General features: G+C 33.0%; 3 protein-coding genes across 3 annotated transcripts; 2 read left to right on the top strand and 1 right to left on the bottom strand.

Annotated features, from left to right (window-relative positions):
- Phum_PHUM411770 (collagen alpha-2 precursor, putative) lies at positions 1-6659 on the top strand (the record flags this gene model as incomplete). The annotated part of the gene is made up of 21 exons (XM_002428897.1): positions 1-63; positions 162-375; positions 495-695; positions 833-978; positions 1061-1174; positions 1254-1526; positions 1643-1849; positions 1923-2148; positions 2240-2409; positions 2644-2860; positions 2950-3200; positions 3284-3445; positions 3528-3779; positions 3854-4142; positions 4252-4448; positions 4525-4794; positions 4877-5092; positions 5167-5658; positions 5743-6114; positions 6200-6424; positions 6507-6659. The coding sequence occupies 21 exons, from the start codon at positions 1-3 to the stop codon at positions 6657-6659; spliced, it is 4710 nt and encodes a 1569-aa protein (XP_002428942.1).
- Positions 6660-7017: 358 nt separating this feature from the next.
- On the bottom strand, positions 7018-9720 carry Phum_PHUM411780 (uncharacterized protein; the record flags this gene model as incomplete). The annotated part of the gene is made up of 8 exons (XM_002428898.1): positions 7018-7119; positions 7236-7691; positions 7858-8159; positions 8243-8463; positions 8598-8749; positions 8853-8977; positions 9256-9421; positions 9493-9720. 8 exons carry the CDS (start codon positions 9718-9720, stop codon positions 7018-7020), a joined length of 1752 nt encoding a protein of 583 aa, XP_002428943.1.
- A 738-nt stretch (positions 9721-10458) lies between these two features.
- Positions 10459-17715, top strand: Phum_PHUM411790 (major antigen, putative; the record flags this gene model as incomplete). The annotated part of the gene is made up of 8 exons (XM_002428899.1): positions 10459-10648; positions 10747-10888; positions 10967-11072; positions 11150-11374; positions 11467-11707; positions 12096-16811; positions 16893-17369; positions 17693-17715. The coding sequence occupies 8 exons, from the start codon at positions 10459-10461 to the stop codon at positions 17713-17715; spliced, it is 6120 nt and encodes a 2039-aa protein (XP_002428944.1).
- Positions 17716-19114: the final 1399 nt, after the last annotated feature.

Below are 19114 nucleotides of genomic sequence, written 5' to 3' on the forward strand. Positions count from 1 at the left end.
ATGGGGAGCGGGAAAAAGTATAATTTTACTTTTTTCATTTTAATTTTATTTGCTATTATATTGGTAAGTTGATGGATCGATAAGGGAGAGTTAAATGTTTAAACGAAAAAAAGATTGGTCGTTGACGAAAACAAAATTGAAATGGTTTTTAATTTTTTTAGCTGGTCAACAATGTTGAAGCCAAAGAAAAGAGAAAGAAAAAAATTCATCCCTCTAGAATCCATCTTGTAAAACCTCAAGCTCAACAACCGCCAATAGGGAATGAACCGCCACCACCACCACAACCTCCGAGAGGTAACGAAGCTCCAAATCCAAATTACGAAGAATATGATTATGGAGTTGATTATGATTATGATTACGATGAAAATAAAACAGGTATTTAAAGGGGGAGGGGGTGGGAAAAAAAATTGATTTCATCGAATAGAAGTTTTTTTTTTTTGGAAAAATTAAATTAAATTTAAATTTTTTAGATTCTGTTAATTCATCGGCTTTAGGACCTCAACCTGGAGCTCCAAATGGGAAAAATTTAAGAATTAATTTGCTTAATGCAACAACACCTCCTCCAGTAACTACTCCTCCATTACCAACTGAGGCTCCTGATAAAGAATGTATTGTTGATGGACAAGTGAGATTTCACAACGAAGTATGGAAATCTGACGAATGTACTACTTGTCGTTGTGATAATGGTTTGGTAAGTTTAAAAGAAAAGAAAAAAATTTTTTTTTAACTATTGATTTGTTCAATAATAAAATTTTTTTTTTTTTTAAGGTTGCTTGCACTACTGATGCTGATTGTCCACCAAAAAATAATTGTGAAAATATCGTGTGTCCAGACATTCCTTGCTCTGGAACTAAATACACACCCTACGGAGAATGTTGTCCTGTTTGTATTCCATCAGAACCGGTAACTCCAACTCCGGAAGTTAATAGACCGACTTATCCGTATGAAGGAGATGCTGGAGCTTTTGCTGGACCAAGAGTAATTTAAAACTTGTTAAAACAAAATAAATATCGATTTGAAATTAATTGTTATAATAATCGTTTGAATTTATTTTTAACAGGGAGAAACTGGACCACCCGGAGAAAGAGGTCGACCGGGAGCAATTGGAATGCCGGGTGCACCCGGTACTCCCGGAGTTCCTGGAATACCAGGACCCCCAGGACCTTCACCAGATGTAATGAAAATAATTTTTTTTGTAAATAATTATTATTTTAGGAAATTTTTAAATAATAAGATTTTAAAATGTATTTTAGCTCTCGAATTTTTACGCACAATTGGCTATGTCTCAATCAGGAGGTGATAAAGGACCCAATGACGTATTAGGTAGACTTCCGTTTCCTCAAGAACCATTTTCATATCTTCAATCTCAAGTTGGCCCACCGGGACCAAGAGGACCTCCAGGACCTCCCGGTCCACCCGGACCTCAAGGTTTTCAAGGTGTAAGAGGTGAACCCAGTGAATCTGGACCACCAGGACCACCAGGACCCCCTGGACCAAGAGGTTTACCCGGTCTTCCCGGAAAAGATGTATGTTATAATTTTTTTAAAATTTTCGCATTACAAAATCTTATGATTTTCTTTTGTAGTTTTTTGAAATATTTTTTGTTTTTAATAAAAAAATTATTTTCTAATTTTCATTGAAGGGTTCACCTGGAGAAGATGGAGAGCCTGGTATGGCAGGAGCAGCAGGTCCTCCAGGTTCTAGAGGTCTTCCCGGAATGCCAGGATTGCCCGGTATAAAAGGACACAGAGGTTTCCCAGGTTTAGACGGTGCCAAAGGAGAACAAGGACCCGGTGGAGAAAAAGGAAGTCAAGGATCGGCTGGTCCAGTAGGACCCGTCGGACCAATGGTAACAATAATTTTCTTTTCAGAAATCTTTACAAACTACTTTCGGATATAAAAACGTTTTTTATTATTTAAAGGGACCAACTGGACCCAGAGGTGAACGTGGCCGAGAAGGTCCACCAGGACCACCAGGTTTAAGAGGAATTGACGGTATTGCTGGGCCTCCAGGACAACCAGGTGCAATTGGTAAACCAGGAGCTCCAGGTTTTCCAGGAAATCCAGGAAATAAAGGAGATCAAGGAGCAACAGGACCCAAAGGTTCTCAAGGATTACAAGGACCACGAGGAGAATCAGGAAGACCAGGTAAAAAAAATGATAACAACATACCATAAATAGTTATTTGAAAGATTTTATTTTTTTAAATTAAATACTAATCTGAATTAAACACATTTAGGACAACCTGGAGAAAACGGTCAACCAGGTCCAAGTGGAAAAGACGGAAGCCAAGGAGAAAAAGGAAGCCCCGGTGCTGCTGGTCTTCCTGGACCACCAGGATTTCCAGGTGCAAGAGGAGCTCCAGGATTATCTGGTAGCCCTGGACAACCTGGAGTAAAAGGCGCTCCCGTGAGTTTTAAATTTTTTATATTTTATTTCGGGAATATTTCCAAGTTTTGAACTTATGGGTTACGACTTCTGCTTTTTCTCGAGTTGATGTTTAACGTTTTCTTTAAGACATAAAAATTCTTTTTTAATTTGTTAATTATATATTAAAAAAAAAATTTGTCTTCTTGAATAAAAATTAAACAAAAGCTTATCAAATGACTAAAATTTCGTAAAAAACGAATATTTTTGTTAAAGGGAATGCCTGGTGAAAGAGGACTTAAAGGAGAACAAGGAATGAAAGGTGAAGCTGGATCACCAGGGCCTAGAGGTATTCCTGGTACTTCCGGTTCTGAAGGAAAACGTGGTAAAAGAGGTTTAAGAGGACCTACAGGTTTAGCTGGAACTCAAGGAGAAAGAGGAACACCTGGACCACGAGGATTGCCTGGACCTGATGGAGCTATTGGACCAAAAGGTAAAATTTATCAGTTTAAAAAAAATTTTGATATCCTACAAAGAAAGTTATAATGAAAATAATAAATTATTTAAAAATTTTTTTTTTAGGACAAAGTGGTGACCGTGGACCTCCCGGTCCGCAGGGACCCAAAGGTAACACTGGTGAACCAGGAAGACCTGGACCACCCGGACTTCAAGGTTTAAGAGGATTAGTTGGACGTCCTGGGCCTGCCGGTAAAACTGGTCCACCAGGAGATAGAGGTATCGAAGGAGCTGATGGAAAACCCGGTGAACAAGGACCCCAAGGTATTCAAGGTTTACCAGGACCTATTGGTTTGCCCGGAGAAAAAGGATTAACTGTAAGAATTTACTGAAAATTTACCTTTGTTAAAAAAAACCCATACGAGGTATACGTTATTTTATTTTTAAAATATTTTAAAAGGGTGAACCCGGTAAAGATGGAGAACCTGGACCACAAGGGCCAGTTGGACCAAGAGGAGATGCTGGTAAAGACGGTTCCCCTGGAGCTCAAGGACCACAAGGACCGCCGGGAGCTCCTGGAGAGAGAGGAGCTAGTGGACCACCAGGATCAACTGGATTCCAAGTAATTTAAATTTTTTTATGAGTCATGAAGTTTTTCTACTAAGTTTAGGGAAAAAAAACTTATTTTTATCTTACTGTAAAAGGGTTTACCAGGAGCCCCAGGTACTCCTGGAACACCAGGAAAAGATGGAGAAATGGGTTTACAAGGACCTCCTGGACCCATAGGTGCACCCGGTAACAGAGGAGAAAGAGGATTTCCCGGAGAACGAGGATCGGTAGGTCCACAAGGTAGTCCTGGTGCCAGAGGTGAAACCGGAGCACAAGGAGTAGACGGACTTCCAGGATTACCCGGAGAAAAAGGATCTAAAGGACACGTGGGACCACCCGGACTTGTGGTAAGTATTAATTTAATTTAAGTAAAGTTATTTTTTTCGAAACAGATCTTACAAAAAAAATTTTTTACAACTAGGGTTTGCCAGGAGGCAGAGGTCTTCCAGGACAACCAGGAGAAAAAGGAGAACGTGGATCATCTGGACCAATAGGACCTGAAGGACCATCTGGAAGACAAGGAGATCGAGGACCTCAAGGACCACTTGGACCTCCGGGACCACCTGGAGAACCCGCTGAAAGAGGAGATCCTGGTCCACCAGGACTTCCCGGAGAACCTGGAGCCGCTGGAACTCCAGGAGAAAGAGGACCTGTTGGTCAACAGGGTATTCAAGGATTCCCCGGATTACAAGGACCAGCTGGAAGTCCAGGTACTGTTTTATTTGCAATAATAAATTTATAAGATCATAAGCGCGTACTTCAAAATCAGATTTAAAAACCGAATTAAATATTAACTTATGAATTTTTATTCATCTACAGGAGCCAAGGGAGAAAGAGGATCAAACGGAGCTAAAGGAGAACAAGGAAGTCCCGGTCTTGCAGGTAAGCCTGGAGATCCCGGTGTAGCAGGATTAACAGGATTACCAGGACCAAAAGGAATTAGAGGAGAACCCGGACCAAGAGGAGAAGTTGGTTTGATGGGACCAATGGGAAGACCCGGAGAACCTGGAACTGCTGTATGATTTCTTCTTTAATTTTTTTATTTCTTGTACGAAGCCATAAAAATTACTAATATTTAATTTTTTTTTATAGGGTCATACAGGACCACCAGGTCCAGCTGGTGCCCCTGGTATTCCTGGAAGTAAAGGTTCATCTGGTGACACCGGAAGACCGGGAGCTCCAGGACCCATTGGACACCCTGGTGCTCCAGGACCTGAAGGCTCTAAAGGAGAACAAGGACAACAAGGAAGCCCTGGATTAATAGGACAGCCAGGACCCCAAGGACCTCCGGGAGATAGAGGATTGCCAGGATTGCCGGGAGCAGCAGGTGCCCCAGGTAGCAGAGGAGTTAGAGGAGCGCCGGTAAGCTATAATCATTTACTATAAGATAAATTTTGAAAAAGTACGAATGATTCGTTACATATTAATATATTATTGATTCTAGGGTGAATCAGGATTGCCAGGAAAACCAGGTAATGAAGGACAACAAGGACCACAAGGTATAGCAGGGCCACCTGGTCCTCCTGGAGCTCCAGGAGAACAAGGTGTTGAAGGACATGCTGGAAAACCAGGACCTCCAGGTATAGCAGGTCGTACAGGAGACAAAGGACCGGTTGGGCCAGCAGGGCCTATGGGTCCACCAGGTGCACCTGGTCAACAAGTAAGTAATTTAATTTTACCGTAAAAAAAATCTAAATTAAACAAAACTTATAAATCAAATTGTATTTTTTTCAGGGATCCCCTGGTTTAGTTGGAGCCCCAGGACCAGCAGGTGAAAGAGGACCTAGAGGAGAAGTTGGACCTCAAGGAGCAGATGGGCCCGTGGGTCCACGTGGTAGCCCAGGAGTTCCTGGAGAACAAGGAGTTAAAGGAGATCAAGGATCAGAAGGTCCTAAAGGTTCCAAGGGTCATCGAGGTTTGATTGGTTTGCAAGGTCTTCCAGGTCCGCAAGGTCCACCAGGAGAAAAAGGTTTGACAGGAAGTCCCGGATTCCCAGGAAAAGATGGAGAAGTAGGTCCCAAAGGACCTCCTGGAAGAGATGGAAACCCAGGAATTGCCGGATTGCAAGGACCTCCTGGAGTAAGAGGTGCTCCTGGAGATGAAGGTAAATCTGGACCTCCTGGCCCACCTGGACCTCCAGGACCGCCAGGACCACCCGGAGACTCATTAGCATACGACGCAGCCACTTTGGCAGCATTAATGGGACAACAAGGCTCTCAAGTTAAGGTAATAATAATAATAATAATAAAATACTGCTCCCATATTATTTACCATCACGTATTAACATTTAAAACCCCCAAAACTATTTAGGGACCTGATCCTTTGAGCGGAGACGAACCACCAAGAATGTTCGGTGACATTTCCGATGAAGAGAGAAGAAACTTGGTTTTGAAAGCTTATGAACACTTAAAAACAACATTTGAAAGGTTTAAAAAACCAGACGGCAAAAAGAATTATCCAGGTAAAACGTGTCGAGACATTTTGGCTGCTTATCCTGATTCACCATCTGGCGAATACTGGGTAGATCCTAATGAAGGAGACATAAAAGATGCTGTTTTGGTCCATTGTGATATGGAAAAGAAAGCCACTTGCATTCTTCCGAGTCCATCTAAATCAGACGAAATCAAATCTTATGGTGAAAAACCAGAAAACTGGTTGGGAGACATGGAAGGCGGTATTAAAGTTAGTAACTTAAATTTTTCAAGAATCGATGACGTCAATAACGCATGAATTCACGCATTCTAATTTTTTCTTTTCTTTTCCTCAGATGAATTACAAAGCGGACAGTAATCAAATGGGATTCCTTCAATTACTTTCCACCGGTGCCGTTCAAAATATAACATACCATTGTAAAAATTCAGTGGCTTCATTCGATGCACAGGGTAAAACATTTAGAAAAGGAATAAAACTTTTAGGATGGAACGATGCCGAAATATTACCCAAATCCGGTAACCACAGATTACAATACGAAACTATTGAAGACACGTGCAGGGTAAGATTGATTACACGTGGTTATCATTTTCCCCCCCGACAATTAATAACATTATTGACATTTATATAATTTTCTTTCCCAGTTTAAGAAACCGGATTGGGCCAAAACCGTCATTTCGTATAAAACGGATAAAGCTATTCGACTTCCCATCGTCGATATCGCCATTCGAGATATCGGAGGTCCGGATAAATCATTTTGGGTGGAAATCGGTCCAGTTTGTTTTCAACACAATTAAATATACATAAATAAAAATATAGATATTAATTATAAATTGTAAAACTGCCAAAAAAAAATGATCCAAAATGTGTTCATAATTATCTAAAAACAATGTTAAACAATAATAATAATAACAATAATAATAATAATAATAATAATAGTATTTATTACTTAAATTCGATATATATATCATTCAATAATTTTCTCTTACCTTAATTATAATAATAATAATAATAATCCTTTTTTTTTTAATTCAATCGATTCGAATTTTCTCCGTGTTTTTTCTCATCATTAATTTCATTATTATTATTATTATTATTATTATTGGTATCGTTATTTGAATATGAAACGTTCGATTCGAAATAATAGTTATGTTGTTAATAATCCGTAAATTTTTTTTTACACCAGGGATCTAAAAATCTTCTAGTTTCAATGATGCCAACAATTTCTTCTACGGCTCTGCAAAGTCTGTTGTACGTCTGTAACGTCGAGAAGGGGGGGAAGGGGGGGAGGGGGAAATAAATAATCCGTTTAAAATAATTTTTCCGTTAAACGTAATATATATATTATTATATACCTTTATGTAAAGCATGACGTAAAAACGTGAAAAATCGATAATTTTAAAAGATTCTTCGGATTTTAATCCGGCGTATGAGGTTAAACTAAAATCGATTTCACCATCGAGTATCATAGTTTTATCATCATCGTAATAACTTTCACCTTCTTCATCTTCACCATTTTCCCGGCATTCCCAATCGCATTCGCAATCGATTTTTAAACGAGGATTAAAAGAAACGCAAGATTTAGAATATTCGTAATCGATTTCGATAAAATTGATCATCTTGCATAAAACTTCGTACGCCATGACGTATTTTTTATTTTTTCTTTTTTTCCCACGCACGGGTTTCAATGCATTTTTACTTTCCGTACATATTTCCCTCCAATAATTTTCTTTTTCCTTTTTCGATTTGATATTCGTTAAAACTAATTTTACCAGGGTTCCCAAATGTAAATCCCATTCCGCTTGATTCGTTTTACAAAGGTTCGAAATCTATAATTCAAACGTTCTCGAATTATCATATCCAATTTATTCATAATTATTAAATTATTATTATTATATATACCTCGGAAAATAAAATTTTTAATTTTTTAACCGTCGTCGAATTATAATAATGCTGTTGATTGTGATATTCGAATAAATCTTTTTCCGTTAAAACCGATCTGTATTCTATGTAATCCAAAAAATAATGGGGTTCCGTGAGCGAACGTATAATAATATCATTCAATATATATTTTGCTATCCTTTCACCGACTCTCCTATTCAAATAATTTTCTATCGTTTGTATTTCCTCTAAATTTGTATCCCCCACGACGACAGCAAAAAATTTAAAAGTCGCATGTTTGACGTTCGAGTGCAGGGGTGGAAAAGTATTTAAAAACCAAGTTTCCGTTCGCGTCCCTGATTTTTTTCCCATAAGATAAAATTTCAAACAATATTTTTGCCCCGGTAAAAAAGTACCTTAAAAAATAAAACGGAAATGAATTATACCTTATCGTTATTTCAATTAAAATTAGGGGAAATTATTAGTATTATTATGAAACCTGTATTTTTATCGAAGAAAAACCAAGGTTCGTATTTGTAAGGTTTTAAAAGGGTTTGTAGAGGTCTTTTATCGCACGGTTTCATGGTCCATTTATATTTTATGGCAACGTTTCCTCTATTTTCGAAATAAACAACCTTTTCGTAAAGTTTTCCGATTTCGTTCGTGCAACCGAAATCTATGTTCCATGTCGGACTATCTCCATCTTCTTCGTGTCCTTTCCTTAGAACCAGACAAACTGTATTTTGCCATATTTACCTCTCCCTACATTTAATACTAACAGATAAAATGATAGATACACAAACGATTTCCTTTTCACCCTGTTTGTTTATTTAAAAAAAAAAAAAAAAACTCACCATTCTTTATCCAAATTATATTTCATTTCAACGCCATCAATAACCAAAGAAAATTCGCTCGTGTTTTCAATTGTATTATCATTATCTTCATCTTCTGGCGGTGTTATTATTATTTGCGGTATGACGTCAAATATCGAAATCGGAACGTCAACCTTTTCATAACAAAAAAAAAATTATTATTATCGTTTTTTACTAACTCACCATCACCACCGACACGGACTACGGAAGAAGAAGAAGCAGAAGAAAAATATTTACAGGTTTTTCACGAAGGATTCCTTGTCCCACAACCGACAAATCGTCCATATTTATATTTGGTTTAAATTTTTCTTCTGCGAAATTTTCAAAATAACATCTTCGACGACCTTTTGATCTTTCGTAATCTTTGCAAAATAAATTTTTTTCATTTTTAATTAACAATGAATTACCGATGAATTCGAGTTTTGACAGAATTTTATTCTTTTTTAAATTTTTCCTTTTTCTATTATTATTATTATTATTATTATCTCCTTTTAATAAATCGGCAACAGTTTTTGAACGTTTATATTTTTTATTATATTCTAATAATTCTTTTTTTTCAACCGTCTGAAAAATGAATAATTGAATACTGGGTTAGGGGATGGGAGTGGAAGTGGGGGTGGGGAGTAAGTTTTAATCAAACGACTAACTTTTCTATAATCGTCGGATTTATTAAAAAGTAAATCGCAAACATCGTTATTAGTTTTTCTCATCAAGTGTTCCTGCATGATTTTTCTTTGTTTTAACCAATAATCCCATCGTTTGAGCGCGTTTGATTCTTCTAATTTTTCCTCGGGAAGACTTATATCCTGGAAAATTAGACGATGACGTTTTAATTCTTTGATTTTACACTTTTTTCAAAGGAGAGAGAACAACTCACATCAAAATTCAATTGAGATGGCATCACATGAAATGGAAATTCGCAAGTCGATGGACCCATGGAGAAAATTCTTTTATTTATTTCTTGAAATTGAAAATCGTAATTTAAATTTTCTTCGGATAATTTCGATTTGCAGGAAATCATTCTGGGACATTCTTTACGTAATTTTGAGAAACATGGTCTCATGATTTCTTCCGAATAATGTACGGGTTCTTCAAATTCATGCATTTCGACATTTCTTGTTCTTAATTTGGGCAAACTAACTCCAGGTTTTAACCAGAATGGTATGGAATCTTGTAATTCTTCTTCTTCTTCTTCTTCTTGGGATACCACTTTTTGTTTTTTCGTCATCGTATTTATTTTTTCAATGGGGGGAAGGTAATTGGATTCCGGTTTTCCCGTGCACACATCCGGTAAATATTGCGGTTTACGAATTGTAAATCCGTGAATATTTCCATCCGTATTACTAAATTTATCATTTTCATTCATTTTTGTCACGTCGGACATTTTTTTTTTTTTTTTTTTTTCCCCACACAAACGAAACGTATGGCAACGAAACGATAAACCCACTCACGCACTCACGCACTTTTTCCGATAAAATTAATAATTAATAATTTATTTATTTATTTATAAATTTTCGTTTTTCGGTTTTTTTTTTGGGGGAGTCTGCTGCTGCTATCTTGAAATAAATAAAAAAAAAAGTTCTCGAATATTAACTAACCGCGAATGAAAACTGTCAAAAATAATAAATAAAAAAAAAAGTTTGAAAAAAAAAAAAAATAAACAAAGTTATTATTATTATTATTATTTTTATTTTCTTTTTTTTTTTTTTTTTTCTTTTTAATAATTTTTATTTAAATGGGGTGCACTTTGTGTTTTCCTTTAAATTATTCAATTAAAAATTGTGAGTGCGCTTGGTTTTATAATAACATTTTTTAAATTTCAAGTTATTGTGATGTTAATAAAATGTCAAGATCACACTGCGAAACAGAAAACGTACAATTCGTTCAAGAATTAGCCGAAGTTGATGGGCCCTTTGAATCCCCCATAAATATTAATTTTAAAGATTTAATCAAATTAGAACTTCCTTCCCTTGTTTGGAATCAATGTGATGCCAGCCCGAAAAAAATGAAAATAACAAACACGGGACATACCGGTAATCATTATTATTATTATTACTAATCCGAACCATTTCTTAGGTTTATGTAAATATGCGACACGATTCTCAATTTTATTTAATTTTTTTTAAAAAAGTTATTTTAAGCGGTAAGTGGAAATGTGAAAGACCGTATTTAACAGGGGGACCCCTTAAAGGAAAATATGTTTTCTCACAGATACACTTTCATTGGGGTACGGATGATTGTAAGGGTAGCGAACATTTAGTATGTGGCGAAGGGTAATTATTATTATTATTAAATTACGTTTTATTCTATTTCGAACTTTAATAACATTTTATTTCAATTTTCTTTTTCAGATTTCCTTTGGAAATGCACGTTGCTCATTTCAAAGCGGATTATTTAACACAAGAATGTGCCCTAAGAGAAAAAGATGGAATGGTCATATTAGTTTATTTATTCAAAGTAATATTAATTATTATTATTATTATTACTAAAAATGTCTACGCACACGTATATAATTAAAAATTTAAAATCATTAGCTTCAAGATGAGCCGAACACGAGTTTAAATAGAATAATTAATTCACTGCAATACATACAACAACCAAGTTCGAGTCAACATTTAGATCCACGACCCATATTATCATTCATTCATCCATTCACGGATGATTATTTTATGTATTGGGGTTCGGTTGTCACGTCAACTTGTGCCCACATATTAATGTGGTTGGTTTGTCGCGAACCATTTGGTATATCCAAAGAACAAGTAATTTTTTTTTTTTTTATTATTAATAACGTTTTAATAATAATAATAATAATAAATTAATTTTTTAATTGAAAAACGATTTCGAAAAACAGGTATGCGAATTTCGAAAAATATTAGATACGTCAGAGAGACCGATAAGTAGAAATAATAGAGATCCACAACCTTTGCACAAAAGAAACGTTTTTCACGTGAATGCATCAAAATTTTTAGATTGCGCCATGTTGCCGGTTAAAAGAATCGCCGGTTGTTTTTGTGGTAGAGGAGAAGAATTTGGAAATCAAAGAAGTGGTTGTCAATGTCAGGGTTCTAAATTAAATCAAGAGGATATTGAAGGTAGAGTGTAAGTGTTTCTTCCCTTATATTGATAGGAATTAAGGGTTTTTTTTTTTCAAATGAAAATTAGTTTCTTAATTATTTTTAACATATATAAAAAATTTCAATATATTTTTTATAAAATAATTTTATTAATATTACATAGAGTAAATATTAAAATAATTTTTTTTTTTTTTTTTTTTTTTTTTTTTTTTTTACCAGCAGGGATATGTTTTGAAGGTAAGAATAATTTTCTGCACCATTTCTTAATACCGGAAAAGAAATTCTACGACTTTCCATAAACAAATTGAAGGTTTTGGTATTAAATTAAAAAATAATAATAATAATAATTGTGACTTTATCAAAACGAATAAAAATTAAAATAAAAAAAAAAATTTTTCATTTTCAGGCCAAGAAAGCGTTTACACGAGTAAAAGATTTTCCGGCGAAAACTTTTTGCAACAGCCGCTTTTTGTGCAAAGGGCAACGGTACATTCCGCACCGTTGTTACCAAAGCTCTTGGAAAATACTTATTTAGGACAATTATGGTCGAATAATAATAATAATAATACTATAAAACCAGCCGACGATTCATCACATTTGAAAATAGTTTCACAAAGCTGTTGTTTCATACCCGTTAAAGATATATCGGACACGAAACCGCGTAAGGAAAAGAAAAGAATGAAAAGGAAACCGTTCAATTCGACGAAAACAATATCGAACATAATGGAATCGTTGGAAACGTTGAAAAATCAAACTCTTAAAAAATTAAAAGAAATCGATTCGATAAATCAAGAAATAAAAGGAATCAAATCATTTTGCCACGACATTGACGATCAAAAATGGATAAAAAGAATAGAAAAAATGATGTTCAGACAAAAAGCGATAACTATCAAATCCTCACAGGGATATTTTAGCAAAATGAAAAAACTCGCAAGGGATTGTAACATAGATAATTTTTTCGAAGGAAAATTACTCACATTTGGCGACAACTACGGTAAAACGTGGTTGAATAATTTTTCTAACGAAAGGATTCGGTCTGGGGGACCAAATTCGCAAGAACGGGAAAACAATTCCGATTCGAAAGGAGAAAAAACATTCGACGAAAACAACGCCATTAAATTTTCAAATAAAGCTCATAAAGTGATACAAAGTTTTTTTGACGACATGAAAGAAAATGACGGATTACAACAATCATTGAAAAAAGATTTAAATCATTTGAAAAAAAGTCTTTCGTATAAATCCCAAAGCGAGAATAACATTTCACATAAAAATTCGAAAAAAGGACTCATAACTCAAAAAATTTTCAAATCACAAAATTTGGGTAATAGATTTTTCATCGAAGTGAATTCCGAAGAAATCGACGTCGATGGTAATAAATCGAAAGATTTGAAAACGTCAGAGGTCAAAGTTGATGAAAACGTTCCGAGCGAAATATTACAAAACGATACGGATGATTTCATATGTGATTTCATACCTCAATACCATAATATTTACGGACCTAAACGTAGCCGAGAGGCTGTGATTCCTTTACACAGAACGAACGTCGCAATGAAATTTTCTCATCCCGGAAAAACATCAAACGGGTATAAACATGTTAAAACCGAATCGAATTCTTCCGTGATTAAGAAAAATTTATATAACGATAATTTACAAATAGAAAACGCGTTAAGTGACAGTGATAACGATAGTAGTAATAATAATGATGATAATAATAAGGAAATAATAAATTCGGTGTCGAACGAAAGGCAAAAAATTACATTAACGAAATATTGTAAATTTTGCCCGAAAAAATTCAATAAGAACAACAACAACAACAGCAATACGAAAAAAACAACAAAGTTAAATCGTAAAAAAGGTTATAAAAAACAAAAATTCCGGGATTTGAATTTATTCGAAGGTTTTTACGTTAAAAAAAAAAATGTCAAAAATAAAAAAAAAAATTTAAAACGAAATAAAAATAACGAAAAAGATTGCGACAGCGCATTGGAATCAAGTTCGGCGAGTAAAGACAACGTTCTCGCATTAAAATACAAATTGAAACATTTGAAAAAAACAAAATTTAAAATTAAAATAGAAAAAGGAAGTGATAGTTGTACCGAATCGGAATTTCAATTTTCAATCACGAGTCCGAATTATCGAGATTTTCCAGAAAATTCTTCACTGAAAAATCAAAACACGTGGAATAAAATCCACGTGAAAAAAGATGTCAATAATAAAAATGTTAAAAATTCACCGAAAAATATTTTACCGGAAGAAATTTCATCGAAGGAAAGTATTCGTACTTCCGGTTTTAAAAACGAAGAAAACGTTTGCGAAAATCAAAATGACGTCATTGTTGAAACGGAAGAAAAAAATAACGCGGATGACGACGAACGATTTTACGTGGCGGAACCAACGTCATCCGGAAAAGTCGAACCATCGAATGACGAAGATTCCGGGAAGAAAATAACGGCGGTTAGTACCGCCGATATTAAAAACGATTCGACGGATAAAAAAATCGAAGAAGAAAAATTACAAAAATTTCACATCGGAGAATTACATTCGTTCAACGAAGTTTCGAAAAATAAAAGTTTTACGTCATTTTCCCTAATAAAAGGTTTCACGGTTAACGTTAATGATAAAGTCATACCATCGTTCATGAGATGTCATCTCGAATTGAAAAAAAATTTAAAATTCGATAATGAAATCGATAAGAAAAATTCGATTCTCGAATTGGACGCGGGTTTTGTTATAAGCGCGAAAAAAACGTCGGAAAATTTAAACGTTGACTTTATACAAAAAAGAAATGTCGTCACTCTCGTGAATCGATGCGGCATTGAAAAATATCATTTTTTGGACAAAGAATTGCGAGATGTTAAACCTTTACCGCAGCAAGAAATAAACGCGATTAAATGCGAACCTAAATCCGAACAATGTCCGCCATTGAAAAACGACTCGGTCGAAGACATCGTTTCCGTTATTTCAAACGACGTGGCAGAAGACGTTAAATTTCCAAGCGTTGACATGCGTGAATTAACAAATTCGTACATGGATTTAAAACACAACACGAACAGATCGTTTTCCTTTGAAAATTTTCGCGCCGCCGTTAAATCTCGTAAGAAAAAAATTAAAAAACGGCCAAATTGTTATAAAAAATATTCGATAAAAAATACATTTTTTAAAGATTCTAATAAATCTAGTACGTCGAATATAAAAGAAAATGACGTTTTTTCTAAATATTCTAGTGAAAAACAATTGAAAATAATAACGGAAAATGTTGCGAAATATTTAAAACAAAAATTTATAAAAAATGATAACGATAACGAACAAACTTATCGCGACGTACATAAACTAACGGATTCGGAAAATTCGGAAAAAGAAACGGAAATCGGGAAAAACGAGAAAATAAAAAACGAAAACCCGGAAATGAATTTCGAAACTAAACAATCGAAAAATTCTTCCGTTACATCCGTTAAAAAAAAAACCGCGCAAAATCAAGGGGGTAAAAATGATTCGACGATAAAAGAAAATCGAAAAGAAGAAGAAAAAGAAGCAGAAGACGTTTTAGATATAAATGGTAATACAATAAAAAATTTTAATACCGCGAATGATGCCGTGAATGAAGGTACAACTTCGCTTTCCCTCGACAAAACAAAATCAGGTACGAATGGCGAAATTTTATATTTGATCGAACGTGACAACAACAACCACAACGACAGCAGCAACGTCGTCACATTAAATACAACAGCAGAAGAAATTAATTTACAAAAAAAAATTAATACGATGAAAACGGAAAAGGAAAATTTGATTAGTAGAACGAAAGAAAAATTTTTCGAACCTAAAAATATTTTTACGAGAAAACAAATTTGCAACGTTCAATTGGACGTGGATGGGATTAACAACAGCAGCAGCACGAGTAAAAATACGACGACGGAAAAAATCAAAACTAAATTCAACGAAGAAGAATGCGGGAAAGATTGTAAAAAACTAACAAATTCAAAACCGCATTTAAATTTCGTCAAATTGAACAAATTAATGGCGGGAAAATATAAAAAAAATAACGGATCGACGGAAACGAAACAAATGACACCCTCGTGTCAACCCCCTTATAGGAAATACGCCGAATCGAAAGTACCCGTTTTGAAAAGGAAAATTCCGAAAATAAATAAAAAAATAACGGATGAAAACGGCGTTTCGAACGCCGCGGACAAATCCGATAAACAAAACGATGATAATAATGATGATAACGATAAGAAAAATAACCGGAAAAGGAAATTATTCAAAACTAAAATACCATTTTCCCTTCCGAATAAAAATAATTTGGAAAAGATAAAATCACAACCGAAAAAAAACGAACAAAAAAAACAAAAAACAATTAATAATAATAATAATAATAATAATTACAATAAAAATAAAATTAATAATAATAATATTAATAAAACTCATACTAATAATACTAATAATAATAATAAAATAATTAATAAAAATAATAAAATTAATCGTAGATTAGGAGAAACCGGAAATTCAAAATCAATATTAGCATTTGAAAAAATATCATCATCATCAAACGATTTATTAAATTCATTCATGATGACGTCACATTCTCCATCTTTGATAAACGTTTTCGAAAAGCAAAAAATAAATCAATTTTTTTTAAGTGTTAAAAATAACAACAACAACAACAACAACAACCACCAACAAAATGAATTACGTTTAAGCGAATCGATAAACGAAATAAAAAATTTTTTCGAAACGCAATCGAATAAAAGCGAAACGATATTTGCAGAAGATTTAGAAAATTTAATAAAATTACAAATGTGTTTAAATCACGAAATTGCCAACAATATAGAAAATTCTATGAATTATATAAAAACATTATTAAGTCAAGAATGTCACAACAACAACAACAACAACACCGAAACGGTTATTAATTTTGATAACAACAACTACAACACGCTCATGGAAAATAGCTTCGAAAATAACAAATCAAATAATAAAAGCGGCATCGTTTTGATTGAAATGAATTCAATAATAAATTCACCGAGTTCCGGTTCCGGTTCTACGTCGGATAATTTAGAACCTTTTAATTTATTTAAATTAGAAAATCAAGTTGATAAATTACAAAATATCGATGCCGTGACAGGTAATTAATGCTTTTTTTTTTTTTTTAAATAGAATCACTTTCCGCCATTTTGTCTAATTTTTTTTTGTTTGTTTTTCGAAGATTTAGATGGCGACAAAGAATACAATTCGGATTCGAGTTACAATTGCGAAATATCAATAACACTAAATGGGAGATCAAGCGAAGTATTAACACCGACGCGTAAAACATCATTTAATTACCTCAACGAATTATTAATAAATAATTGTAAAGAAAATATTATATTTACCGGAAATGAAACGTCCGATAATTCCGGTGAAACGATGAATGACGTCACGTGTAAAAGTAACAGTGCGCAAACGATACGTTCTCTCGATTGTGATAAAACTAAAAAAGAAAACGAAGAAATGTCGTTGGAAATGAAAAAAAAATTATTGGAAATATTAAAAGGTGAAATTAAAAAGGAAATGACACTCACGTATTCGAGATCTTCGGAAACTCTTTGTGATAATTCGTCGTCTGCTACTAAATTAAACGATTCCAGTTTAATGAATTTAAGTCCGAGCGAATGTGAAAGTGAAAAAACGGAAACGCTCATAAGTCTATCGGAAACGATGAAACATTATTTATCGGAATATAAAAAAAAAATTATTCACGAACAAAAGATTGATAAAAAAAACCCTGAAAAAAAATAATAAATATTTATTATTATTATTATTATTATTATTATTATTATTATTATCATTACTATTTTTTTTTTTATATATACATACATAATAATAATCAATTTTTTTCTTATAAAAATATAATTTCACTTCCGGTAAAAAGTGCGATGCGCTACGATAAATAATAAATAAAAATTTTTTTTAAAAATAATGACGTCATCGCGAAAAAAAATAATTTCCCGCGTTTGATACCGATAGTGTTTGTATCAATCAATAAATAATAATCACGTATAATATTTATTTAATCGATTAATAAATTTATTAAAACGTTGTTAATAACTTATTTATTATTATTAATAATTTTCTTTAACGTTTTTCTAAATTTTCTTCTTTTTTCGCTCTTTCTTTCTCTCTCTCTTTCCCTTTTTCTCTCCTGGAGCTGGAACGCTATTATGAAAGTATTATAATTGAAAATTATTACTATTATTATTATTATTATTATTATTATTATTATTATTATTATTATAATTCAATTTTTTTTAAATATATTTATTAAGAGCTTTGTACAGGTTTGTTTTGTTTTCCTTATAAAAATAATACAGAAATTTTATAGATTAATAATAATGATAATTTATATATAAAATAATAGCAGTAATAATAATTATTATTATTATTATCATGACAAAAGGAACTGAACTTTATTATTATTATTATTATTATTATTATTATTATTTCATTTTTATTTTTTCAATCCTTTAATTTTTTTTTTAATAAAAAAAAATGCACAACAATTTTTTTTATAAGCATTTATTATCATTATTATTTTTCTTTTTCTTTTTACAATCAATGCGATTAATAATAATAATTATTATTATTATTTATTTATCAATATATTTTATGTATTTATGTATATATTAAAGTGTGTGTGTATAAAAAAACATTTAATTAATATGACTGGGCAAATAATATATTTTCTCCCACCCTGTTTTGATAAATCACATCAAAATCAAAATGTCCGTTACAAAAAAAAAAAGAAACAACAAAATCATAAATATATGTATGTACATATATATAATTAATTTCCTCCCTTATTTTCTCCTTACGCCCCCTCCCCTCCCCCCTCTCTCTCTCTCTCTCTCATCCACGACGCTACTTTTTACACTAATAATTTCTCTATACAACAATTTAAACTCCCTATTCCCCCGATTAAATCAACCCACTCTCTCCTCCTTTTCTCCCGGTTAAATCAACCCCCTCTCCTCCCTCCCTCCCCCCTCCCCCCCCGCAAAAAAAAAAAATTAACGAATGAATAATGCGACATAGAAATAATAATAACAATAACAATAATAATAAAGTTTAATACAAAAAATTTTTTCTTTTCTCTTTTTTGAGCCACCAAAAATTTAAAAAAAAAAATGATAATAATAATAATGATAATAATAATAATGATAATAATAATAATAATAATTATTATTATTATTATTAATAAACATATTTTTACAAGAAATCTAACGTTCGAGTTTTAAAAAAATTGACAACATAATCTAATCTATACAAAATTCTAATATATATATATGTACATAAAAAAAAAATAGATTAAAAATTATAAAAATGTTACGATAACAATTATTTTCATTATTATTATTTTTTTTGTTATTGAAAATCAATAATTAATTAATT

The sequence above is a fragment of the Pediculus humanus genome, genomic scaffold, assembly GCF_000006295.1.
Source record: "Pediculus humanus corporis 1103172108180 genomic scaffold, whole genome shotgun sequence".
Classification (NCBI taxonomy): Eukaryota; Metazoa; Arthropoda; class Insecta; order Psocodea; family Pediculidae; genus Pediculus; species Pediculus humanus.